This window comes from Pagrus major, chromosome 11, assembly GCF_040436345.1.
Source record: "Pagrus major chromosome 11, Pma_NU_1.0".
NCBI classification, from domain to species: domain Eukaryota; kingdom Metazoa; phylum Chordata; class Actinopteri; order Spariformes; family Sparidae; genus Pagrus; species Pagrus major.
In genome coordinates this window covers 27,122,386-27,149,541 of record NC_133225.1, presented here as the reverse complement: position 1 = coordinate 27,149,541, position 27,156 = coordinate 27,122,386, and the positions used below count along the sequence as shown (strand labels likewise).

The 27,156-nt window shown below is 41.1% G+C and overlaps 1 protein-coding gene across 1 annotated transcript in view; it reads right to left on the bottom strand.

Annotated features, from left to right (window-relative positions):
• lrrc7 (leucine rich repeat containing 7) overlaps positions 1–27,156 on the bottom strand; it is a 125,230-nt gene that overhangs the window by 10,557 nt on the left and 87,517 nt on the right. Inside the window, exons 4-28 of the mRNA XM_073475731.1 lie at positions 26,880–26,958; positions 25,824–25,913; positions 24,526–24,582; positions 23,108–23,171; positions 22,311–22,385; positions 22,058–22,202; positions 20,710–20,782; positions 20,453–20,470; positions 16,768–16,897; positions 15,669–15,784; positions 15,398–15,467; positions 13,635–13,734; positions 13,329–13,453; positions 12,727–12,822; positions 12,538–12,660; positions 12,261–12,383; positions 10,851–10,962; positions 8,536–8,761; positions 6,457–6,960; positions 5,297–5,521; positions 4,983–5,214; positions 4,378–4,728; positions 3,902–4,174; positions 2,901–3,113; positions 1,067–1,234 (exon numbers count right to left, since the gene is read on the bottom strand). Of these exons, the coding sequence (XP_073331832.1) occupies positions 1,067–1,234; positions 2,901–3,113; positions 3,902–4,174; positions 4,378–4,728; positions 4,983–5,214; positions 5,297–5,521; positions 6,457–6,960; positions 8,536–8,761; positions 10,851–10,962; positions 12,261–12,383; positions 12,538–12,660; positions 12,727–12,822; positions 13,329–13,453; positions 13,635–13,734; positions 15,398–15,467; positions 15,669–15,784; positions 16,768–16,897; positions 20,453–20,470; positions 20,710–20,782; positions 22,058–22,202; positions 22,311–22,385; positions 23,108–23,171; positions 24,526–24,582; positions 25,824–25,913; positions 26,880–26,958 (3,788 nt within the window). The remainder of the gene's footprint in view (positions 1–1,066; positions 1,235–2,900; positions 3,114–3,901; positions 4,175–4,377; positions 4,729–4,982; positions 5,215–5,296; positions 5,522–6,456; positions 6,961–8,535; positions 8,762–10,850; positions 10,963–12,260; positions 12,384–12,537; positions 12,661–12,726; positions 12,823–13,328; positions 13,454–13,634; positions 13,735–15,397; positions 15,468–15,668; positions 15,785–16,767; positions 16,898–20,452; positions 20,471–20,709; positions 20,783–22,057; positions 22,203–22,310; positions 22,386–23,107; positions 23,172–24,525; positions 24,583–25,823; positions 25,914–26,879; positions 26,959–27,156) is intronic.

Sequence of the window (27,156 nt, the reverse complement as noted above, 5' to 3'; positions counted from 1 at the left end):
CTATCTCCAGAGTATATCCAAAGTATGCATACTGTAGGGCTATAACATCCAAAAAAAAAAAAGGTGAAGTAAAGTAATATGTTGTGCAATGTTACCATCTGTCGATATGGTCTGATAAACAAACAACAATCGAATTAAAAATGTCATTAGCTACTAGTTAGAAGTGCCTTTACAACTGTGACTATTTTCTATTTTTATCGAGTGGCATGTAGTAAAAACCTTTATAATTAACCTCACAGTATGTAATCTCTGCATAAAAAAGTTGCAGAGTGTTGTGTGCAGGAGGCTGAGCCGCTGCAGCAACTCAGAGCCAACTCTGAAGCAGAGAGTTGGGAGCAAAGCTAGACCTCGTGGAGGAATAAGCACCGGGAGTCACATCAGATTCTGCTCTTGAACGGATTAGTATCGTCGGGAGGAGAGCTCAGAAATTACTTTTTAAACTTTTGGGATTAAAAAGTGGAATTATCTTCACTCCATTTATCAACCTGACTGCAGCAGCAAACCGCGGAGGTGACCACCATTGTCGGGTGTTTATGCACTGTGATGTTGACTGCTGAAAGGACATTAACTATACTTCATGAACATACAATACAAAGAGGAAAGGGGAAAAAGAAGACAGAGAACCAGAGTCGCGGGTGAGTGCTGAGTTTAGTGAGAGTTGACTTTAATGTAAACACACAGACACACCCATGGTTGTAGCCGTAGCTCGTTAGCTTGTGGCTAATGTATAGTAAAATGTCAATCAGTGTCTGTTGTCTGGATAACCTTGAAAGGTGGGGAGTGTTTAATGTTGGGTCCAAACTTTTTAAATACGAATCCATCACCAGAATTTGATCATTTGCTGCTATACATACGATTTAAGAGTCTTTCAGCCATGTTCAGTCAAACTAAAGTGTATCATACCCAGTTCATCTAAATCAGAATAGCAATAATGGCACATGGTTAAATAATAGTTCATGGTTGCTTCAGTTGGGTGAAGAGGCAGTGGCAGCTATTCTCTATAATTACCTATGTGTGCAGTAATAACAGCAGTACCAGGGTTCATTGTTCTCACAGGGATACTCACAGCGTTAGCAGACGGAGGAGGAGGTAGTGGCAGCCAGCGGCCAGCAGGGGGCTCATGCTTAGTGTTATTGTAAAGGTTAAAGTTCAAAGTGCTGCTGCGCCCCTGGCCGTGACCCCCGCCCTGACAGAGCATGCCCAGCGTGAGCGTGTTGTGCTTTAGGACACCACTCTGATTGGAGAAGACAACATCACATGACATGGGTGAATGTAGAGGGGAGGGGGGCGGAGCCTACACAGCGGGCCGGCAGCGTTTTGACAACACACTGTGAGCTCCACAAACAAATAAACAAACATCAATAACACAGATAAAACAACAACAACAACAACAGTGCAGAGTTGCTGAAAGCACAGAGAAATGTTAGCTAGTGAACGGTCAATACACACAACATTGTGTCATACAAGCAACAACTGGTGGATCAGTTCATTCTATCAGTGTGTGAGTCTTTCAATTAGTTATGTATCTGTGGAAACAAACATTAGTCCGATCCCTAACTGAAAACTGACAACGACAAGGTTTTATTAGGTCATGTTAAACTTATGCACTTCAATGCATTATTTTAGCACCATCCCACAGCCCTGTCCAAACATCAGCATCATGTGTTTTGATTTGATCTGACAAGGCAGATATGTTTGCACCATGTGACAGGCTAGGAGGTCATAACACCGTATGACTAGACTATTACAATTCTGCTTTGTTCCGCTCGACTACCTCTGAGTGTCTTGTCTGTTGAGGCACCTTTTCTGATTAAAGAATTAGCTTCACATTTTGGAAATTATGCTTCTTCACTTTCTTGCTGAGAGTTAGATGAGAGGATTGATTGCACTCTCATGTCTGCAAGGTAAATACAAAGCTTGAGCCAGGAGACATAAAGACAGGAAACAGCTAGTCTGGCTCCGTCAAAAAGTAGAATAGTATGCCTATGAGCACCTCTAAAGCTCCCTAATTAATGTGCTGTATCTTGTTTGTTTAATCTGTGTAAAAAACCTAAGGGTAGAAACAGAAACTTGTGCTTCTGCAGGGGTTATTCAATGGAACTACTTATTCACTGGGAAAGTGTCCTATTGCTAATGTGAGGATGTTTCACAGTTTGGTTTTTGTACAGATTTGTACAGCAAGTGAGTCAGGGAGCTTTCATCATGCTGGCAGTTTGTTTTCCGTCCCATTTCTGCTAAATTAAGGGGTAATTGAAATGTGTGTTACATTGTGTGACTTTGTTAACAAGTTAGAACACCAAAGTCATACAACGGATGTTTCTGGCGAAACAAGTAGGATTTTAATATTTACCAAAAAGGTCGAGGGATCCTTTCCAAAATGTTATCAGATATGCATCAGTGGACATGACACTGACAGACTCCAAGGATTACACCACAACCAATTCTAAAACTTTCTGTATCTAGAAGTCATTTTTAGGTCAGGGTTAAAAATACCAGAATGACGTCTAACCTGTTGACCTTCTGCCACGTCATAGCATATAGTATTTCCAAAAAAGTTTAACTATTTCTACTACTAGTTTAAAGATTCCACTCTTTCCTACATCAGTAGCTGCATTTAAACATTCCACTAGAATTATCCAGGATGACTTTTCACTTAATTTTGTTGAGTTATATCTAAGGACATGTGATTTCCTCTGCAAATATCGAGCAGTGAGTGTGTAGTCGGTCAGGCTGACAGAGCGACAGTGTGGATGGGACACACATGCAGCCGGACACATATCTGGTCAACCTTACAACACAGACTTACACAGATACAGACAGGGAGGGCCTCCGAATGCTGTGTGTTTGTGTGTTAGTGTGTGTAACTCCTTCTTAAGGGTGTCTGTATTGCACTGACATACCCTGTCCAATCGTTTGGCCTCTATGTGCCTGAGTAGCTGTTGCCTCCAATCGGCAGGCATCCTGGAGGTGATGTCTTCAGGTTTCTGTGGTACGACAGGTCTTACTTTGATGGTGTCATCAGATGGTTTCTCGGGGCAGGTTGCCAGAGTGTAGTCAGGGGGCATCTTCTCCAGCAGGGCAGCCATGGTAGGACGGGCTGACACTGGACGGGCCTGAGGACAAAATTATGTTTTAAATATGATAAGAGCTTGACAGTGATACATTGATTTTATTGAAAGCTGCACTGATCTTGATTTTTCTTGATTTTTGCATTGCCAATGGAAAAAATGCCTATGTGTATGTGAAAAGGGTTGCTAGCAGTGACCAACCCATTGAGACTTAACACCAATCTTGCAGTTCCCTTCAAGTCCACGGAGCTTTTCAGCACCTTTCATTTTAACTCACTGTTAAATTCAGTAATAAGACAGTGTAGTAATTCTAAGTATCCTGTGGTGTCGCGGGAGTTAAATGAGACTTCCAGGCAGATAAACACAAAGACTGCAGTTATACAGACACTATACTAGACCATCATGGGGAAGAGGTGAAGCTTTCTACAGAGCAAGTTCTGTATTTTCCAACCTTCACTTCTGGCCTTGTGCTTTGGCTAAGATGTTACAGCTAAGACTTGAGTCATAAGCTCATAGTTTCCTTCATGCTGAAGGAGCCAGACGAGGTGCTGTGCGAATCTGATCAGTATGCTCCCGGACACCTCTCTGTGGCTATTTTTGGAAAGTCTGACTTGAGGCAAACCCAGAACATGCTGAAGGGATTATTTATGGACTTGGGAATGCCTTGGGAGCTGGGGATATGGCAGAGGCAAAGGACACGTGCACTACTCTGCTCAGTCTGCAGCTACAATGAGCTGGACCCAGATCATTGGTAGAATATGGATTAATTAAAATACTTCCACTCAGTCATATACATACGGTGTAATGTAAGAAGATATTTAATTGATAATCACCAGATGAATCTGTTGTGAACGGTCTACCTGAGATGCTCCGTAAGTCTCAGTACTGTAACTCCTGGCAGACAGGGGGCGGCGCTGAGTCAAGCTCTTGGTTGGATAACCAATCATTGGCTTCTTCTGTTCCTGGTAGGTGGGGTAGTCGTCGTCATAGCGACCGTTTCTCTTGTTGTGCATCATCTGGCTCTGACTGTCGGCTATGTTGGTGACAGCAGAGTGCTCCATGGGGGTGGAGTAGGCAAGAGCCCGACTGTAAAGAGGGGGGTCCGCCTGAGGAGAGGAGAGCTTCATCAGACATACAGTGACATAACAGAGGGTAATTAATAGATGGGTGCATGTGACAATTAATTTGACGTCTAAAGACAGAAGCAGAGAAGCATTACTAGAACAATTCTTGTACTCAGTCATGGCCTCACAACTATAACACACAGATACAAAAATAAACATAATTTTGCAGAGAGCAGATCTCCTACCTGCTGTCTGTACTGAGCTTCCTGCAGCGCCTCCTGCTGGGCCTCATGGACTCTGCGGAACAAAGCGAGCTCTGTAGAGCTCACCAATGAATCCGCTCTCCTCAAGAACCCTGGCCTTGAGCGCTGCGATGGGATCGGCTGCTGCTGCTGGCTTGACGGACCATCCTGGTTGATTGGCGATTGGGGGAAAGAAAACATCTCCAGTGGTGGATATGCACGATACCGAGGGCTCACCAGCTCCTTGGGTAATGTCTTCCCTGGTTGATTGATGTACTCCAAGGCCTTCGATGAGTGGTTGACATAGTCTGGTGTGTTGGGGAATGGGGGAGGGACCCGACGGTCCATGGTCACCTGATTGGTTAGAACAGTTACCGGTTAGTCCATGAAAGCGATGTGGCATTGTTGTTGTCATACAGCAGATATATTGTTGACTAAATCCCTACAGGTGTATATTAATAGAGCCCTGTTGAATGCTTTGTGAAAAAGAAAACAATGTTCCATAAAAGCTGGACGTGTAAGAAGTAATTTTTCAATAACAAGTTAGCCATATCAATTTAAAAGGAGATGATTTTTACCACCCTCAAGTGGCCAAGAAAGCTACTAACCTGGGGGTTGTAGTTGTGGTCGAAGTGGTATGCCTTCTGTGGGATGGCAGGTTTTTGGTTCTGTCCCTGGTTCTGGTGTCCGTGTCCGTGTCCTGGGAAGCCCAGTTCATCGTCTAACATGGGGGCGGACTGTGACCGGGACATGCTGGTCTGCTCCATGGAACCAGGCAACTCTGGACGATCCAAACTAGTCTGCTGCTCGATGGATGAACTGTAGCTGTCCATGGGAATACTGTAGCGAGACCAGTAAGAGAAATCAGATACAACTTGACCTACTGAGATATTCCTATTGTTCTAAAGAAAAATAAACCCACCTGTAAACCTTGTAGGAGCCAATGTCAATCTCATCGATGCTCTGTGACTTCTTAAACTTGGATCTCGTCTCCCTCATCATGGGGGACAGGCGGTCTGAGCTTTTACTCATCACCACAGTCACCTTGTTGCCCCCGCTGACAGTTAACTGATCCTTCCTGTTCTGGTCCCCCTGATTGTTGTGATACGTCCAGCTGCCAGGTAAAGGCCCAGCACCTTGCTCCATTCTTGGAGCAAAAAAAATGGGATGGTCAGAGTGTTACACTAATATGAGCCCAAAGAATGAGCTGAACTAGAGCAGTGTGAGAGTTAACAGTTGAAGCAGAAGACAAGACCATGGAAACAGTGGCCTAATAAGTAGTCATTAAATTTCTACTCTATTAGTCAGTCTATTTGAACGGCTGACAAAATGTGGGTGGCTATTCAGAGGCCTGGAACCAGGTCAGACTAATGACATCTGAATTCGGCCCGTCATGATAAACAAGTTATCGACAGGTCATACATATCTTGTATTATCCTCAAATCATTCTTAAAATGACAATAACATAGGTTGGCCTAGTCACAAATGAAGAAGGGGTCCAGCAGCGTCATCAAAGATTTTTGCACATAAATCACACGCTGGGATGACTTAAGGTTTTAATTTGACTGTGGATCATCTACAGTCAACATCAGCTGGTTTATAGTACTGCAGTTACACTACTCACAGATTGACAATGCTGAAGAAATTATAGAAATGTAAAAGATTCAATTTACAATTATTTAAATGTTAGGAAATCAGAAAATGGTTGAATTTTGTGAGGCAGGACCCAGCAAATGTTTTGGCATTATTGCTCGTTAACAAGCATAAATGTTTTATTTATTATGTGTTGATTAATCAGCTGATTGCTTCAGCACTATTTGAGAGTGAATTAAGACAAAGCTAGAAAGCTTCAGAACCTAAGGTATGGAGCACTAGTTCTCAGTAATTTACTATATTAACCCAAGAATATAATGGATAGACTCATCACTGCACCTTCAACCAGACAAAAAAGGTACAAATGCTGCCATAATCGTTGGTTGAAATAAAAAACATGCAAACCCTGAGGGTCATGAAGTCTTCCACATAAACACACATGCACATTTCAAGTATAACTGTGGGACTGTTGGAGCTCCAGTCAGTTACCTTGAGTCTATGTCTTTGCGGTCAGGGTTGGGGCTGGAGGAGGGCGTCATGTCCAGTTTGGAGGGAAAAGCGGTTCGGTCCTCCAGTGGGCTGGGGGTTCTGGTCCAGTTCTGCCAAGGATTCTGAGATGATGGTCCGGATTGTGGGTCATTGTCCGGAGTGGAGCGTTGGTTGCTGTGGAAGGGGAGCGTCTGAGTGTCCAGCTCTAGAGGGACTCCTACGATTCGCTCTTGCCTGAGGAGGGGGCGGCGCCCATGTGTTGACTGGCTGCGGGGTTTGGAGCCCAGCGGTGGGTTTCCCTGACTCCCAGTAGAGGATGGAGCATCCAGAGGAGACTCCTCTGCGTCAAAACCTGTGTTGTCATAGTGAGGGGCCTCGGACCAATCAAAAGGCTCGCTCAGCGGACGTCGATCTCCGCGCTGCTGCAGGGTTCCTGATGGAGGGGTTTCTCTCTGAGATAGCAGGGGCTTGGAGTCAATGGGCTTGGGGAATGACTGAGCCAGTCTACAAAGACACAACATATTAAACAAAAATTATACTGTGGCAAATAATAAAATGAATTATACTGAACTGCCATATTACATTATTATGTGCTGTATATGTAATCAGAGCCAGTGGGCACTGGGAACAGTGTAACTTGGTCTCCCTCTCTCTGATGTCTCTCTGAAAGATCAATTTGGCCAACAACCATGCTTGTTGTAATTAATGTTTCTGAGAGCAGCCTTGAACAGAAAATATTAATGCCTTCAACCTCCTTCACTGGCACTTGCAGTTTGCAAATACCACATGTTTCACAAGTACACAGACAAAGGGACAAGTACACAGATTGTGATCTGTACATCACCCCAGGGCATGTGAAATGACAACTTTAATGTCAAAAAATACCAAAGCCAGCTTTCACCCGCTGGGGCTCAGTAGAACGAGGAACGGCACAAGAATAATCAGGACAAGAAATGAGTTTTTAACGTTATCACATATGTACTATTGGTGGAGTGATGGAAAGAGTTACTGTTTGTGTATCTGTTCAGACCCGGTGTTGGAAGGAACAGAGGACTCAGAACAAACAGCTAGTATGCTACAAACCGTACTAGTCTTTTGATCAGTCGAGGAGCTAAAGTGAACATATATCTTACATTTTTGTTCTGTTATGATGACTGTTTTATCAACCTTCACACATTTTCACGGTTGTATACTTGTAGAAACATGAATGGAGAATTTTACCAATGCAGTGATAAGAGACCCGTGGGACGGAGCCTGTGGCACGCTTAATTTTAAGCTAGCGTGAACGTAGTGGTATCATTGGATGAATTTTCTGCCATTTTTTATCAATTAAAGTGTTTAAAAATGGTCAAATTTCTGTGTAACAAATGGCATCAACCCAAAAATTGCTGCAACAACTTATGAGACACAAGTGAGCATGGGAATGGCCATCAGATTCTTACTAAAAGTGTATGTTTATGTCATGTGTTGATGTAGAAAAATGGTCTTATATTGTTACTGGCTCCAGGCTCCAGTCTTCAGCATCGCTGCGGCTATATTGAAAATATCATAAATATAGCAGGCAGTTTAAGTTGAGATGTTTGTTGTTGTTTATGGCTGCAACATTTCTGATTAGAACTCAAAACAGCTCCGAACCCCTATTTATATTAGTTTTGGATGCTATTTTTCATTACAAAACTGTCAGACTTTATCACTGCCATCAGGGTAACAACTTCAACAGAAGGACCGAGCGTCTTTGCTTCTTTTCTTGTGTTGGTGTAAAGAAATCCTCTAGATAGTGCTAAAAACTGGACTGGACAGCAAAGGAGAAGAGAGCTGAGAGAGGGACAGAGAGAGAATCCTGAACACAAGTCTGCAGCCTCATAATGAGTCTCCCTGACCTTGACTGAGCGAGCAGAGAAATGAGAAAGACACAGAAAGATGAAGGGAGGAGAGGATGGATGGATTGAGTGATTGGATAGATGGGTGATAGATGGAGGAGATTGAAGGATGGAAAGAGAAGAAGAGATGACAGATAGTGAGAGGGAGGGACGGTGATGAAATTGAACATGAAGCCGGCATGTGTGTGTGTGTGCATACCTGTTGGTCCAGTGTGTCTGAGGGGCCTGGTCCTTGGTGGGGGCCTGCAGGGCGGGAGTGTGTTGATGTGCGTGAGAGTGTGTGTGTGTGTGTGAGTGTGAGTGTGCGTTGGCGGGTGGGTTGGAGGAGCCGGAGGAGCCCTGTGAGGGAGAGTAGTCGGAATAGGTGGCTGAGGAGCCGCTGTGGTTGAGACAGTGGAGCTTATCTACCTCCTCATCTGTCGACTCTGGACAGGGACAGATAGAGAGAGAGACAGACAGCTCTGTTCAGTGGAAATGTCACATCCTCTTCTCTCTGATAGCCCTCTTGTAAGAGTGCCTAAGTGTCTTTGTCGTGTCTGGAAAAATCACCCTGTATTTTATCATATCTGATATCTTCTCTGTCACAACACAAGAGACATCGCTTGGGTTGGTAGAGATGTAAGAATACGTTCAGACGACCTAACACACACACATTTAAAACTACGCTGACAGTAGTTTTTGTAAACAGCTCATTGGTTTCTGAATGATGAATATGGACATCTCAAAAGAATGAACGGACATGGATAATTTCAAAGATACTCAACATCTGAATGGTTTTGTGTTTAAAAGGTTGCCCCCAATATCAACATCAAAAACACATTTTTCTTCTCACTTGTTGTGCTATTTATCCATTTAGACTGTTTGGTGTAAGTTGAGTTTTGGAGATGTAAATATATAGATGTCTGCCTTCTACTGAAAATCATGGAACTAGATGGCACTTGGCTTGTGGCACTCAAAGCTCCAAAACAGTGCATTTGAATAACTCAACAACAATCATGACTTTGCTGTGAGCAGTTTCGTGTAGGAACTGGTTTCTTTCCACTGAACTACACCCGACAACTGTGTCACCACATAGAAGAAAGCATGCATCTACTCATGTACGAGACGCTTGTGCTCGTGACAGTGCACCATATAAACATTAACGCCATCTGTGCAGCTGAGCTGTAAAGTTAGTTAGATTAGTTAGCTTAGTTAGCTAGCCTCTTGTCCATGAGTAGACACGCACTTCTTTCTGTGCGGTGATAGGTCGTTTGGTAAAAAGAAAGTAGTTCCTACCTGATACTGCTCACAACAAGGTCTGCTGATGATCTGCAGTAACCAGGTCATGATTTCTGGAAATAGACATGGCTGTAGCACAAATGACCTAAACATTAGTTTTTTTTAAACCCTTGTGTAATAAATTGACCTTGTACCTTATTGAGATTATTGAGAAGTATTTTTGTTTTGCCTTGAGCTCTGCAAGAAGGCAGACTACTATTGTCTGTATCTCCAAAACTCTGCAACTAACACCAAAACAATCTAGATGGATACAAAGCAGCACAGGGAAGAAGAAGAAAAATTACGATAGACTTTTAACTATGTAAAAGCTTATAAAGCTTCAACTAAATCAGTGTGTCCAGCCCGATGTTTTGGCTGAATTTCAGTGAAGCCTGTATCCTGTATTACACATGATGAGAGGTACAAGAATCTCAATCCTTTCTGAATCTTATCAGCTCTTCCTTAACCCAGATTGCTGTAGTGCTCTCATTATATGTTTGGACATTATTGAGTCCACTGCACTGACGCAACACATGGCCTGGTTATAAAAGATGGGTTTAACAGTTTTTAAAAATCTTTATTTAAACATACTGGTCCAACTGAAATCAAGAACCTCTTTTGGAAGGGAGAAAACAGTTGCAGGAAAAAATACCAATAATATCAAACCTGCAGGGCAATGAGTCCAACGTATTAAGATCTTGACAAAACAAATTAAAGACAGCTTCCTAATAACTTTGCCATGAGATCTTTCATTAAAAATGCACACTCATCGAGACGGACAGTTGTTTGAGTTTCAGTTATTTACACAGAGTTCCTCACGGAGAAGAGATACTAATTTGTTTCGTTCAGGAAATGGGATCAAGGCATTAGATTATTTCAAACAACACAGAATCTTGATAGGGCAGAAAAATGAGCTTTGGGCTCATTAATAAAAATTACTTGCCTTAGTGTGATGAAACTGAGGCCTTCTGGGCAAAATCAGTAAAAAAGGGTCAAAGCTAAAAGCTTGAGACTTGACGACTACAATCTAGATTCACTAGAGAGGTTTATGGTATTCCCTCCTTCTGTCTGTTATGTGCTGAAATTAATCCTCTTACCACCAGGACTAATTAGTGGACACTATTACAACATGCCCCGGAGCGCTTTTACAATAGACCACATTAAATGTGTGTATGTGTGCACACATGTCTGCAAGTATGAGCCTCTTTGTGTTCTGTTTGTCTCCGTCTCGCTGTACATACTGTAATCAAACTGTACCTTTCTTGTCCTTCCCCAGCAGCACCACCTTTGGTTTGTACATAGGTGGCTCCACCAGGGTGGGCCTCATGTCGGAGATACGGATGTCATTGGGAGAGCCGCCCATTGAGTCCTATGGAGAGACAAAGCCCACAGGTTCACATCAGGTGGCTGCAGTTCAGTATGACAGTCTTGACATGAGCTTGAGATGTAAAAATGAGCAGTAGCAAGAATCACCTAGTTAAAATTTTAAAAACTTGTCAAGTATAATAAAGAGGTCATCAGATTTGCTCTAAATTTGAAAAATATAAGACTAGTCTGCATCAAATACACAGTAATATGGCAAGTATTTCACAGCTGCTGGTGTATCTAAATATAGATACACATTCCTGCCAATAGTTTCACACTATACCACCTACCAACCTGACCTACAGGTGGAGGTAATACACCAAGAAACACAGCAAAGTGCCAGCAAAGACAGGGAAGAAGAAGACTGCTTGCTGGTAAACATGGATATAACCAATGTAGGATTCATAAATATATTTAAAAAAACCATCTTCGCAACTGTCTTCTATCACACTTAATTATTAGCCAGATAACAAGAAACATTAACTTAATAAACACACGTAGAGACAGAGTGCAACACGTCATACTCTGATTACTACGCCCACCAGAGGGGAAAACAGTGAGTGTCATGAGATGCAACCAAAGGCTAAAACACTAACAAAATGCCTGGTGCTGGCTAAAGACGTTAGATTTCAGCATGTCAAAGGATTTTATCAGCACTCTTCATCTACCAGAGAGGAGAAGGTATACTGACAAACTCAACATTGTCAATCTATCCCAGTGTCCCTTCTCCTTACCTTGCTTTTCTTGTTAGAATGATCCAACTAAATGGCCAGAAGTGAAATACTTATATTAATGACTATCTGATCAAATCACCATGTAAGATCATTATTAAACCAAACAAACAAAACCAGGCCTTACTCGGGCCTTTCGTAGCTTCAACCTCTAAAAGATTGTCTCACCAAATGAGCAACTGTGAGTTATGTCATAAAGCCTTTTTTCCATTCTTCCCTTTTGATGTTGACTGTATCCACTTTTGTCTTTTTATAGGATCAGTTTTTTGGTTTGGCAGCTTGTGAAAATGTAGGTCTGGATTCTTTACCACCACACAGCAGCCTTTAGAAATGCTTCTTTTGTTTGCTAGCAGACAAAAGTTTCAAGGAGGAACCTTCACACAATACAAAGTTGTTTCCCCGTCAGGCGTGGGTGTAATTTGATCGGCTTTGACTGCAAGAGGTAAATGAAATTGGGGAACTGTCTTGCAACAAGCAAAACCCATCAAATTCATGAGGCCACATTTCTGTTTCAAAGTACTGTGCGTGTGTGTGTGTGTGAGTGTGTGTGTACAGTACACTATGTGACAACCTCAGAGCTCTCTGTCAGGTCCTCTTTGTCCTTCCTCTTGGGAATGTCGATGCCAGAGTTATGCATTGATCCCTGATCCATTAGCTGATTCTGAGAGAAGTCCTGCATCTCTCTGTCTGTCACCTAGAAAACACACGACACACTACCTGTCTTACACCTTCATGACCACAGAGCCCAATCCAAGAGACACTGCTGCAACTCACAACTCACTACAGCTAATGTTCATATTATTATACTATTTATGTTATATGTGTGTCTGAGAGTGTGTGTTTCCTACCTCTTTGGGGGGCAGGGGCCACGGTGGTTCGTATTGTTCTTTGCTGAGGTGTGTGTGTTCCATGTTGGTTCCTGCTGAGGTGGCAGTGCCTGTGCTCAGCTGGTGCTGGTGCTGGTGCTGATGCTGGTGCTGGTGTTGGAGTTGGAGTTGGTGTTGGTGTTGGTGTTGGTGTAGTTGCGGGTGTCCGGCATGTACACTTTTACCCACAAGGCTTTGCACTGACTTGACCATGTTCTTAAGGTCCTCGGGGTAGGGTGTTGGGTAGCGCTTTAGGTTTATCTCCACCTGCACACAAAAAATGGAAATGGGTGAGTGTTCATGGAGCTTCTCGATGGTGCTTAATGAGTCTCACATTACACGCACATAAACACCAGACACATACATGTGATACAAGCACACATAATAGTATCAGAAAGCAGAAAACCATCCTCGCGAGGTTACATTTGTGCTCCACATGCACAAATGTGGTCCGTAGTGCTCGGGCCATCGACTAGCAGAAGTTAGACCTTTTCTTATTGGGCACTCCAGCTCAAGTCCCTTGTCAAGTTGACTTTTGAGACTTTGGAGGCGGGGATGTCCTCGTCTCTCCTTAGACTCACAATTATAGTAATAGCAGAGTATATACTAAGTAAATCATGACAGCAAGTATTGGTACAGTATGAACATTTGTGTTGCCCCTCCGAATATTAGAATGTAGAATTACATGCTAATTCAAGAATTGGAGGTGGTCCACTGAGACAGACAGACAGACAGACAGACAAGACTGACTGTAACAGAGAGGAAGAGCTGACCTTGACCTTCCCAGAGTTGTCTTCCTCTTCTTTCTTGTCCTCAAAGTCAAAGGCCACAGTCATCCTCTGCTGTCTCTGTTCCTCCCACAGAGTAGGATTAAAGCTGTCACTGTCCGACTGGTAATCTGTACACACACGCAAACACACATCAAGGACAGGGTTAAAACTGCATTCATACAGAAGGTCTGTTCAAGGTCTGTTAATTGTCAGACATGCTTAAAGCACCCAGTTAGCTTCATTAAATGTCCTGAAACTACACATTATGAGACACACACACACATACACACATAAACACACAGTTTGTACCCTCATCATGTCGCGGTTGCTGAGGAAACATGTAGTTGGTCAAAACCTTCTGTTTGGTTTCAGGGTGGGCTTCTGTCTGCAGTGGGATCAGAGCCTTGGACTGCAAACACACACAAGCACACGGTAATATTAGTATTCTTGTGCGGACGTTCACTCAACACATTTATTCCCTTTGTCCTGATCGAAATCTAATCCTACCTCTTGAAAACAATAAACCATGCTGTTCACTGATTGGTTATTAGAATATCTGATGGTTTATTCATCGGATAAAGACCTTAACTTTAAACAAAACCTTCCTGACTGACGGGACGTAAGTATGCATGTGAATCACTTGGAAAGAATTTGCAAATTAATTTTACCGACAATAAAACAGAATGTCAAAAGAGGGGGGACACTGTTTCCCACTTTACGTTTGTAACGCAAATTGAATTTTTCCATCTACTGTCAGTGAGTCAAACGAGTTGTCTGTTTAATTTGCATGTTCAAAAACACTGCTTAATATCTATTTAAATGGTAATGTGATGGAATAATAAATGTTATCACACAGAAAGTTAAAATCTATTCATTCAACATGTTCACTTTGTGTTTTGGTAGAGAAATTAAAGAAATCAACTCATAAACCCTTCTTCTAAACCCTTATTCAACATTTATAGAGCTTAAGCGTTCGGAGAGAGATTAAACAACTGAATTTGGGTTTGACTCTTGCAGAGTATGCCAACATCAGTTCCCATTTTAAATGTTGATGTAAGACTGAACAGCCATTTTACAAATTGCATTTTAATTTCAAATTTGCTCTCCTCCTTAGCATGTCAATAAGGATCTTGTGTTGTTGTGACTTAGATTTCAATTTCTTTTCACAGTTTTAAATAAACTTTAAACTAAACTTTAGATGTCATGACGAATACTTTTGTTAAAAATAGCATCGTTGGCGACAAAACAATATGTGGTCATACATACAACAGTGTCACGCTGTTTTAGCCACTTTTACACTGTTTAAACTTGTCTCCATTCTGATTACAAAGGCTGATTTTGAAAGAGCAGAGAGTTGATTAAAAATCACCTAATCAAGTGATTATAATGGTCTGAAATAACAAATTATAACAGCCGGTCCCAAATAAAGACTGGGGAAAAAAGGGAGGACAACAGATCATCAGTGCTATGCGAAACAGAGGGAGGAAGCATTGAGTTTGCATTCAGAGCAAACAGCAGTTCAGTCAGACAACTCACATCTGAAATGTTTGTTAGACCAGCAAAACATAATTAGAGTCTGGCGTCTAGGCTTCAACCTCATCACTCCCCGCAGATATGCTTACATAGAAATATTGGGGAGTGATGAGAGAAACATCTTGAACCCCCCAGTTGGAGCCTATGGGTGGATGCTGGGGTGGTGGTGGGGCTGAATAAAGATGCAGCAATACTGACGCAGGGCAGTGGTGGCATTGACAGGCAGCGGGAGAGATGGGAGATTTTTGCAGTTTGAATAGATAGGTAGATGATTGTGGAGAGTGGGGCATGTCATGTGTATAACAAGGCAGCTTGAGTAGCCTGCCTCAACCAGCTGGCAGGCGTCGATCCATTAACAGCAAATTAAGAGGAAAGATGGGAACAAATGAAAAAAGATGAAGGATTTTCATAATAAATATGATAGAAAACTATCATGTAAAGGCCTGTTAATCTGATTAATATGTGTATACAGTACAGTAGCAGTGTGTGTGTTTGTGCTGCATACTCGTGAGCAGGTTCACTTTCTGGAGTGTGGATACCTGATTGTCAGAAAGCCAGAGAGCTGCCAGGTCCTTCAGCTTAGTAAAGGTAAACGGTAGATTCTTTAACCTGAGAGAGAGACACAGAGGGAGGGAGGAAGCGGTGAGAGAGAAAAGAGAGATGTTTCTTCTGCCCACGCACTGTACAGCCTGCAGAGCACGTAACCATGGCAACTGCAGGCCGTGAGAGCAGAACCAACAACAGCCATTGAGAAAGTGTTGCATGCATGTGATTGTGTGTGTGTGTGTGTGTGTGCGTGTGTGTGTGTACCTGTTGTCACTAAGGTTCAGGACTCGTAGTTTGGTCATCTGTCCGATCTCATCAGGCAGAAACTCCAGTTTGTTGGACCGCAGCGACATTACCGTCACGTTCTTACAGTTACCGATCTGAAACACACGCACACACACGAGCCATCAGATCACATTACAATTAAACAAGCTACATTACAGATGTAGACCGAAGAACATTAGGTGAGCAGCTAACTCGATTAAGGGTTTACTCTATAAAATGTCAACACGTTCTCAACACAGATCATCAAATACTGACGACACTTTGTCATCTCATACAGACACACAAAGTCCCCTTCGGCGTGTGCGTGATGGACAGAGGAAAAACTATTTCGGAAAAAGATTGTCTATGCTTGGTTTGACACGGGAAGTGAAACCCAGTCTTCTGGTTGAACCCCAGTGTCCTCGGTGAACGTCCTTTAAAGGGTAAAGCTAAAGGTTACCTTCTGTGCCAGTATGAGATGCCGTGACAAAACAGTGGTATTTGACACCCTAAGAATGAGACCAGGCTGAAAGCTGGAGCCATCAACATGTCCTAGAGCTCAAGGTGACAACTCTAATTGCTACTTTTGTCTGACCAACAATAGAAATCCCAAAGACCTTCAGTTGACTGTCATAAAGCAGAGAAAACCAGCAAATTTGGGCAATTTGGAAGCTGGAAAGAGTTCATTTATAGCATTTTTTTGTCAAAAAAATGAGTTTCAACACATCAATTTTCCATCCGTCAACTAATGGTTTAATCAACTAAATATTTCAGTTCCAAACAATGTCAAGGCCAGCACTGCATTGATCAGCTGTGATGATAAGTCTATTGATCGATTAGTTGTCAACCATTAATCGCCAACCATTTTGATAATCAATGATTAAGTGATTTTTTAAGAATACATGTCCATATTCTCTGACTTAAGCTTCTAAAATGTCTATATTTTCTGGTTTCTTTGTCTTCTATAGCAGTAAACTGACTATTTTTGGGTCCTGAACGAACACAACATTTTGGACATTTTGGGGACAACAGATGAATCAATAATAAACTTCTTGTCAATTGCAGCCATACAAGTCTTTATCATGTGTTGATTTCCTACCTCCCGGGGCAGCTCTGAGAGGAAGTTTTCGTCGGCAGCGAAGGTCCTCAGGCTGTGCAGGTAGCCGATAGTGGGAGGCAACGACTCCAACTCATTACAACTACAGTCCAACTCCTCCAACAGAGACAGACTGGGTGAAATGGAATACAGGCAGAAAGGAAGAGATGCAGAGAAAGTGACAGAGATAGAAAGGAAATTATTCTGCAGGCTACGAAATATCTGCTACAACCTTAGATAACTTAGACATGGGTCTTAAAGGATCAGAGTGGTGCTACTCTTTATTTTATCCTATTGTCAACAAATCCTGTGAAAAGACTGAACCAAGAATGAATTCCTCCTACTATCAAGTCTTTGTATCCACAGCCTGATACAACTTATCTCTCTGTGCAGCAGAGCTTCACAGCTGTTCATAAAGTATTAAAAACGCACATGTTGCACTGGGTGACATGTTACTTCATCACCACAAACAAACAGTTTATTTTGACTCGATACCACAAACTGTATACCAGCATGCAGCTGTAAAATACTGGAGCTGAAAATAATCCCACACAAATGCAATATTTAATCCTGTTTGAGTGACGTTTGCTAATAACTACAGAGGAAATTATTGATGCTTTAAAAAAAAAAAACTTTCAGCTGTCTTAAAACATTTAGTGGAGCTGACGTCGGCAGACACAGTAGGGCAAACACAGTGTTGGTTTTAAACCTCCCCTGGATTTGCTGACAATAAGAAAATAACACCAGCCTCATCCCGTAATACATTATGAACAGTTTGTTTTTATAGCGACAACTTAGAAGGAGGGAGTGTTGAGAGAAGGAAAAGATCATCACATTGAAGAATCATCCAGTCAATAAATGAATTCTTAACCAATCAATCTTAATCTGATGTTACCTTTATTAATTTGGAGTCATTCACTGATCCTCATTTTCCCACTTTATCCCCCTAAAATTCTTCAACCTGGATCTCAGCTTCTCCACTCAACCAAGAGTCACAGTAACATCCACAGCAGGCCCTCTACAGGACACCCTGACCCCCCCTTTGACTGCCATCATTGGCCTAGCAGCACGCTAACAGCAGGCTAATGCTAATGAGACAACAATTTTACATTATTGTACTGTCACTGTTAACACTGCATTAGTCTGCTATTATTATTCCCAATAGACCGTGACCATCTGGGCCACCATACGGTCTGACAGGAGTGAGGGGAGGAGAGGAGTTTCACATCCTATAATAAGGTTTAAGGTTAGTTTGTTATTTTCTTTTTAGCATTATTAGTATAAAAATGGAAAATGTCTCCTTCAGCTAGAGTTGAATGTGTCAAATATGGCTTTTTAACCCCACTCCTAAGATTATTTGGCTGCCATCTGTCAACCAGCTATGATAATAATCCTGTACTTATAGAAACATAGTTGCTCCGGCTCTTCCCAGGGTCATTTTAAGACAAAAGTTTGTAGATTCAGAGCTCTGTGTATGGAGCAAACATAACCCCGATTTTTTTTTCTACTCAGCTAAATAAGCAAAAAAGACAACACTGACTACATTTACATGCACAAAATATTCTGGTTTCTTATTCCAAAAAGAGGATAACACAAATATTCCTACTAAGCTGTTTACATCACTAAAAATGAATATTCCATTTAGATTCCCAATTACATGCAGCCGTGCATACTCCGATTAACAAACACAGCCCTCCTCTTTCATATGTTCAACCGCCTTCTATAAAGGGCCGGGTTGCAATATTTGTGATATGAAAGTGTGATCCAAGTCTTTCATAATGTTGAAAAGTAAAATGTTTCTCCTTCTGATCAGAGACTCTGTGCATGAATCTCTACCTGATCCTTACAAACTGTTGTCTATTTGGTTTGAGTACAAGACATCCATGACAACGCACAGAGCTAACAGTTAGCAGGCAAAAGGCCATGTGGTGCAAACTGAGGCACATTTCAAATTGAGATGCATATTATGAATGCATGTCCAATCACATACATATTGACATTTCTCTCATGTCTTAATCAGAAAATGCTACATTGGAGTAAGGCCTAATTTTGAATATCCACATGGAGTATAGTGTTTACATGTACATGACCTGTATCAAATGTGGAATCAGGGCTGCACATTGTTTCAGCATTGACATCACAGGACATGGAGTACCAAGTAATGCAAACTAACTCAGCTCTTTTACATTTTAGATGCAGCATTCAAGCTAACGTTAAAATTGAAGTACTTGATAAATATTACCAGTGTTGCCACTCAGTAGTCTTTTTGCCACACAATGGTTGTAACTATGGTGATTTCAGCCTACTGTGACATCATGTGCATAGCCTCTATTGAGCTATTAAACTAAGTTTTAGTGAAAAAACAGAATATAACAATGTTTCTTCATAACATAAGATAGCCATATTTGGAATATTATCATATTTGCAAAAATAATGGAATATTATTGTGCATGTAAACATAGTCACTGCTAACTGACACATACTGTATATCTGCAGTGGGAGAACCTTTCCACATTTTAGTCTATACAGCTTCTTTTTGTACATGTACATGTGGGACAGTGTCTTAGCTGTAATATAGTAATGGCCTTAAGATGTCAACTAAAAGTAAAACAAAAGACTGACTCTCTCCACGCTCTCTTAAACCGCTATAGGAGTCAGAATATAATGTAGAATTAGTTGAGGCAGAAACTCTGCAGATACATAGACTCGTCCAGTAATGTAAAAGAATTGTTCATATGTAGAAACAGAGGAGTAGAAATATGATCACATTCATCATTAGTAAGCATGACTTAAAAACTAAGAGGGGTAAGAAAAGGATCTTTGACAGTGTTTTTGGTTTAATCAGAGGGGAAGCAATGGATCTACAGCACTACTTATTGAGGCTAAAACCTGGGATTTGTTCAGGAAGACAAAATGTTTCACAGTGTTCAGATACAAATATGTTGCAAAGAGTGATATTCAAGTCGATTTATTTTTTAAAATCAAACAACACTCGTTTTGTGTTTAAAAAATCTCATCCATCACAGAGCAGGATGCAAGTTACTACTCAGCTGTTTCAAACAGCAGAAATGAATGGAATCAATTCATTCAAAGTCAAACTGATTTAATATTTCTTTTGCTGAGGGCATCGTTTGATTGTCCTCTGAAGATCTATTTAATCTGGAGTTAAACAGACAAGTTGTTCTTATTTGCAGTCTGTAACGTGAGCAGAATTTTGATCTCATAAGCGATCTCTAAAGTATACAGAGATGAAATGACGATGACAATGTTAATCTTTACTCAAAAGCAACTAATCTGACTTCTGTGAATGAATCTGGACTGTGATGGATTATAATAAAAACGAAATCATTTAATCATTTTACATGCAATCATTTCTGTCTCGAGCCTGCAGGTTTTAGCAGAGCTGGTATGGTCGGTACATTTTCAATTAAGAAGGTAGATTTTATACATCAAGTTCAAATATGGAAAAAGGTTTGGGAGGCAAATGTGAAGAAAAAGTAAAATGATCACTTAATGCCTTGAAACTCAATTAAAGTTTATGTTTGCATGTAATTTACATGGATCAAGATGTTTCCCACAGCCACATGTCGCTGGGAGCTTGTGTGTTTGTATCTGTAACACGGTCGAACATCTATCTGTCTCTGAACGCACCCCTGGATCCAGTAGGCTAATGTTACTCAATACTCACCCTTGCTTGGGCTTCGCACTAACGCCACAGCAACGCAGCAAACACAACACACAGAACCCCTTAATCATCAGCCAGCATAACAACACAGCAACTAACAGTAATGAACAAGGAAAACAACAACCCACCAAAGATAAACCTGCTGAGAACATCTGACAAAATACTGCTTTCAAAATAAAACAAAAGTCTAACATGGCTTTATTATTAGTTTTTCCTTTTTGTACATGGTGTGTGCGTGTGGGTGTGTGTGTGTTTCTTACCTCCCAATGGTGTTAGGCAGTGAGGTCAGCTGGTTGTCATCTACCTTCAATGTTGTCAGCTTCTTCAACATTCCTTTAAATACACACAAATTCACATCGGCATACAAACATGCAAAGTCTTCAAATAAATACACACTTACCTCTTTGGCTATTCTATTCTATATTTTTTCTTACAGTCAAAAAAAAATCATCCCATTAAAGACTAAAACCAGCAGCGATTGGATCGTATTAAAGAGTAAAAGGCTCCAGTGTTGTCAAAAAACGATTACAGACCCATCAGTGAGCCAAATGGTGGCACTGGGTGATGTGTCCTTTCAATACCATGAATCGGTTTAATAGTTCTGTTACTGTAGTTTATTTTAAGTCTGTCCCACATACACTACCCTGCTGCTATAAATATTCCCCGGCATACCAAATGCAAATTAACTGGAGTGTGAAAATAGTCCCAAACAAACGCAGAAACACACTCCAGCGTCCAGCTGTTTGAGTAGATTACTTATCTGTTTCATTGTCTTTAAAGCTTTACACCTAGAGTGTGCAATTCAGTGTCACAGTACAGAAGCTCTGAGAGGCAAGTATGAAAAGCAAAAATTCTGGTGATCTGCTTTCTAAGGCCCAGTCCACACGTACACAGGTATTTCTTAGAACAAAGCATTGATGCGTTTTGGTCTTTCTCACACACCTAAACAGTGTATAGGTAACTGAAAAAGGACATTTTTGGAAAACTACTTTGGAAAATCACTGATGCACCCACGTTTGCTTCCTTATTTTGTCTTATCAGCGTATGAGGCATTATTGGCAAATGTCAACTCTGAGCATGATACTATGGAGAATTTGAGTTTGCACACTGACAGATGTTATATTGTCTATATTGAGAAAGACAAGAGAAAGAAATTTCATCAGTTTATCCTGTTGCCAAAAATATATTTTGTAAGGTCAGTGAACTTTGACCACCAAATGCTAATCAGTTTATCCTTGAGTCCAAATGGACATTTGTGCCAATGTTTAGAAATTCCCTCAATGTGTTTCTAAGATATTGCAGTCACGAGAATGGGTGACCTCCCAGTGACCTTTGACCACAAAAATCTATCGCTAGCGCAGTGGCATAAAAACGACTGCTGACAACGTTTTAATAAAATTAGCAGTACCTGTTCACCGCCTCGTTCATAATATTTCCTGTAACTAAACAACCACAGTATACAATCTGCTCCCTGTTTACACCGGTTACACAGGATAGTCTTTCTCAAATATTTCCTCACTTGCATCTCAGGATTTCAGCACCACAGAGAGTAATTAATGCATAATTGTTTGTGTGTATGTGTGTGCGTGTATGTGTTTGTGTGTGTACCTATAGTGTCAGGAAGGTGCTGCAGCATGTTGGAGGACAGCAGCAGGTCCTCTAAGGCCTCGCAGCCTGAAACATCCGTGTCCAACGTCTCAATGCGATTCTTAGCTAAGTCCAAGTACCGCAACTGACGTAGTTTTCCTATAGACTGCAGCAGGGAGGGCGAGGAGAGAGAGAGGAACAATTGAATAACAAGAAGCACAAACCTCAAAGAAACCGTCATTTAAATATCTTCAGTGCTGCTTTTCTCACTTACCCCTGGTATAGACTGCAGAGAGTTGTTATCCATCCATAGCTCTTTCAGGTTGTGGATCTGTTCCAACACCTCCGGCTAAAAATGCAAACAGAGGAATCCAAATCAGCATATACTCACTGCATATTACTAAACAAATATGAAGTTATAAGGCTATTTATATGAAAACAACTGAATTATTCATTAACAATGGACAAAGTCTCAGCATTAATTAATGTTGTGAACTTGTACAGATCCAAGAAAATAACTTGGGTGCATCTTCAGACCAAGTCTTTGGCATAAATAAAGGAAATAAAAAACTGTTGGCAGAGCGGATGAGACTGGCATCTCTCCCTCCATGCTTTCTCTCTCTTGGCAGGAAGACGACCATACAGCCAACCTACACATGTCATATCCGACTTCCTGTCTGACCTCCTGTTAGCCTCCATCCAGCCCTCTCTTCCTCCGTCATGTCGCTGTGTCCCATTTCAGGGTCCAACTGACGGATAGTGAGCTGAACTCACTCCTGCCTAAAAGAGACAGCCTACAGAGGATTCACCATATGCCGCATTGGGTTTTGAAAATGTGAACTTTGAAGGTGGCAGACCCCAAAATAGGACACAGCATCTGTGTTTCTGTCCCCATCTCTCCCTTCACCTTTTTCTGTTCCTCTCTTAAAAAAATATATATATGGTTCAACTGGTAAATGCATAAATGATGACTGAGCTTCCAGAGATTGCAAAGGATCATCGCAATGTTTAACATAAAAACAATTAATCTATGCTGCATTACAAAATTAACTTGCAACACATCAGTCTCACCACATCAGAGAATTCATTGCTACCCAGATCCAACCTCTCCAACTGTGTCAGTCTGTGGATGGACCTGAGGAGAGAGAACACACTGATTACTGCACATTATTAGCATTTAATACTCACATTACAGGAATTTCATATTGTATCTACTCTACTTCTACTTCTTATTTTTACTCTTCTTCAAATTATTTGTATTTATTGCCTTTTAGCACTGCCGATAAACAGTAAGTTTGCCTCCATGATGCGATGTCTCTGCTCTGTTCACTGCACAGAAAGATTCTTCTCAAAGCGTTCATATGGATTATTTTTTTCACTCCTCATATGGGGTTAGTGTTTAGGATGTAGGCCTGTGTGGTTAAAGATTAAAGGGAAACTTTTAATTTTACAGATTAATGTGTGTTTACAGGTTTTGGGGAGTACTACTGCATATCGAGTTGCTGGTTCTGAGCTTCGGCATGGAACAAAGGCCAGAACATTTTTTGCAGATCATTATGACATCATACTGAAGTTGACCTTTGACCTTTTGGATATAAACTGTGACAACTTCATCATTTTATCCTGTTAGACATTTGTGTGAAATTGTGTCAAAATGATCACATGAACTGTTGAGTAACAGCCACTGTGAGGTCAGAGTGAACTTGAACCTTTAACCACTGACCACCAAAATCTAATCAGCTCATCCTTGAGTCCAGGTGGATGTTTTTGTCACATTTGAAGAAATTCCTTCAAGGCGTTCTCGAGAAATTACGTTCACAAGAATGAGACAGACAATCAGAAAACACACTGCCTCTGGCCACAGCCATCACCAGCGTGGAGGCATAAAAAGTCATATAAAGTCTTTCGCGGCTCCAGAGGAAGCTGCATGTAATCTGATAAATTGCCTCCAGTGATGCCATTCAGTGGCTAAGTTGCCTTGTGGCATCAACAGTCGACTGGTCTGACACTGCACTCCTATAACACTCTTGGACTCATTATGGACAAATTATCAAAATCCATACAGCAGAACCAGCACCTACTGTAAACCACATTTATAGCTAAGGAAACCATTGCAGCATTAGTTTTGTTGGCATTAGTATTATCCCTTTTCACAATCTCTGTTACGTACAATAAGTGGCTTCATCAGTGGCCATGTTGGGGATAGGAACATAGGGTTACACTCAGCTACATTACATCAAACTGGAAACATTTAAATCTGTTAAGGCCGACACACCGCTGTTAGAACAGGCCTCATCAGTATTCAAGAACACCTGCCTTGGATAAAAATAGTCTTATCTGGACACCTGGGAGAGCAAGCACACACTCAGTAATATCATGAAGCATCTGTGTTGCATCACAGTTGCACCCAGTGATGCGTAAAGAATCAAATTTTGTTCCTTTATCCTTCCTCTCTCTTCCTCACGCACACATATGGCGGTTTGTCTTACTTTGGCATGGTTTTCAGGTGGTTCTCTCTCAGCTCCAGGATCCGTAGTTTGGAGAGTCTGAGAAACAGAAGGCATATAAACTGAAAATGGACAGTTTTAATTGTTAACACATAAAATGAGGGGACAGAGCCAGTGTCAACATTATTTCCAAGTAAGTGTTAGTGACACATTATAATTGACCAGTTAACTTCATCGCCATGGAAAAGATTCAATTTAGAGGATTTCTGTCATTAGCGAGCCTTCACATATTTCACAGCATTTCCATTTGAAATTTAATTCATCATGAACTGAACGGTATCAGCTGCCCTCATTTACAATACATGAATTAGCAAACCAGCAGAGCAACGTGTTGGAAATGGAGAAATAAGCAAGCAAAAAAATACAAAAATACAATACCACGACATCCATTTACCTGGATAAATGCTATAAAGTATATTGATGGGTGAGTGAGTGGAGGAGACAGTGACTGAACTGAAGAAAGAATATTATTTTTTGTGAGGTGAAACAATATAGAAGATGCCCCAAAGATAAAAGTTAGCCTCAGGCTTATCGGGCATACTCTGCTTCTTTAAATAAATACATGTATTGAAATATGTGCAGTTCATACAGTATGAGGGCAAATGAACCTGGACATACTCATTCTTTCCATAAAGATTCTTTTTCTACTACTGAATTAGAGTCCGCGGTGCCGGGCGGCGTCACGATGCTCGAAATCAATGATTCGTTTGGACTTTAGATTTTAAGGTCACGATTTGTTTCAGTTTTACATTTTCTTTCAGCACTGACGGCTATCCCATCGTTAGACTATCACACCTGCATTAAGATCAACATATCATTGGTTTTATGTTCTGACAACTGTCATTTAAATTTTCAAACTCTTCTTTAAAATTTTGTATTTGTATTCCAAATTCCAAATTTGTATTTTTGTATTTTACAACAGCTTGACACCTTCCTGGTGTTTTTTGCAGGTGAGGCAAGTTTAAATAATAGTCACCGAAAATAAAGACAAAGTACGGTTTCTAAAAATTTGTCCCAAGTAAACCCTCTTCCCAAACGTCAATAAAGGATCTCTGAAAAAAGAAAACAAAGCCATTATCTCTCATATCTCTCTGTTACCGAGGATACCAGTCAGTTAATAAGTGTCTGGAAGTGCTGCTGCTGAAAGCTCATTTAGATCAATTTTTTGATTTTGAACTGAAATCCCGACACTCCTAGTGGTGCCTGAAATAGTTTGTTAAAAAAAGGAAAAGACACGGTCACACACTTGCGCACACTAACAATTACATGCATCAGTTTACCTGCCAAAGTTAGCTGGCAGATACTCCAAGAAGGCATCGTTTAAGAAGAGCTGTGTCAGATTCAGGAGCTGCGTAAAACCATCTGGGAGTCTGGGAGAGGCAGGAAGAAAGAAATAGAGTAAGAAAATAAGAACATATGCAAAAGAAGAACGAGAAAAAGAGAAAAAAGAAAGTGTGTGTGTCCTTGAGGGACCTCGATGGATTAAAACACTGACAATGTTCCCATAACAGCCCTGTAGAAACAAAAAACTGCTGGTAGCCTGCAGATGACTAATCTCCTGCACGCACACACACACACATGCACACACGCACATAAACAAGACACAGTAATAGAGCCACTTTTGTCTGCAGTATACTGTGTGGCTGAGTCCGGTTGTGTTTCATGGACATCACACCGCTGACAAAAAACCCCCAGCAATTACTAGAAAAACACCTGAAGCTCCAATAGATTCATATCAGGATGGTGAACAACACCAGCACTTTACTGGAGCAAATTCTGTTGTCTAGGCCGAGCTGATCCAAGAGGATATACAGTTGTATGGTAGTACAGGGTCTGTGGATGCAACCAAGTAGTTATGAATGTATGGATTACAATAAAAAAATAACATTTTCAGCCTCTTTACAGAGAAAAATCAGTGCAAAAAGCTGAACACATAACATCAATCATTCCATTACATCTTGAACTGAGTCCAGATTCACTCAGACTAGCTGATAAACTTGTTGCTATCAACAAAACATGGAACTCTTTGGAACATTGTTTTTTTTTTATCTTGAATAGACAATGAAAACAATACTATAAAAGAGTTTGACAGATGTTCATTTTTTGAATGATGGAGCCATTGTTTTCACTCAGGTTATCATCCACAAGCTGTACGCAGTTTTTCAGTCTTTTGTCAGTGCAGCTGTGTCAGACTTGAAGAACAAACCTCATCACTGTAGATCAATACTAATGTTTGCTGCCGTCAAACTACAGGATGAGTTTCCTAATCAATGTTCAACTTCAGCAGTGAGATATGAGTGAGATATGTTACTACAAGGTGTGTGTTAGTGTCTTACTTGGTGATAGGGTTGACACTGGCCTCCACCACAGACAGGCCTTTACAGCATTTTATATTGTCTGGAAACTCCTGGATACCTGTGAGAGAGGACACAGAGAGGGAAGAGGACATGTGGTGGTATTATTTTGACTTTTTCTGCAGGAAAACTTTCATAGATTGTAATTCTAACCGCATTTCAGAAGCCGGAGGGTTTGAAAAGTATTATACTTTGCTTAGTTTTTTTTTGTTTTGTTTTCAGGTTTGTTCAGGTCATCTGTGTCACAGAGAGGATCTTT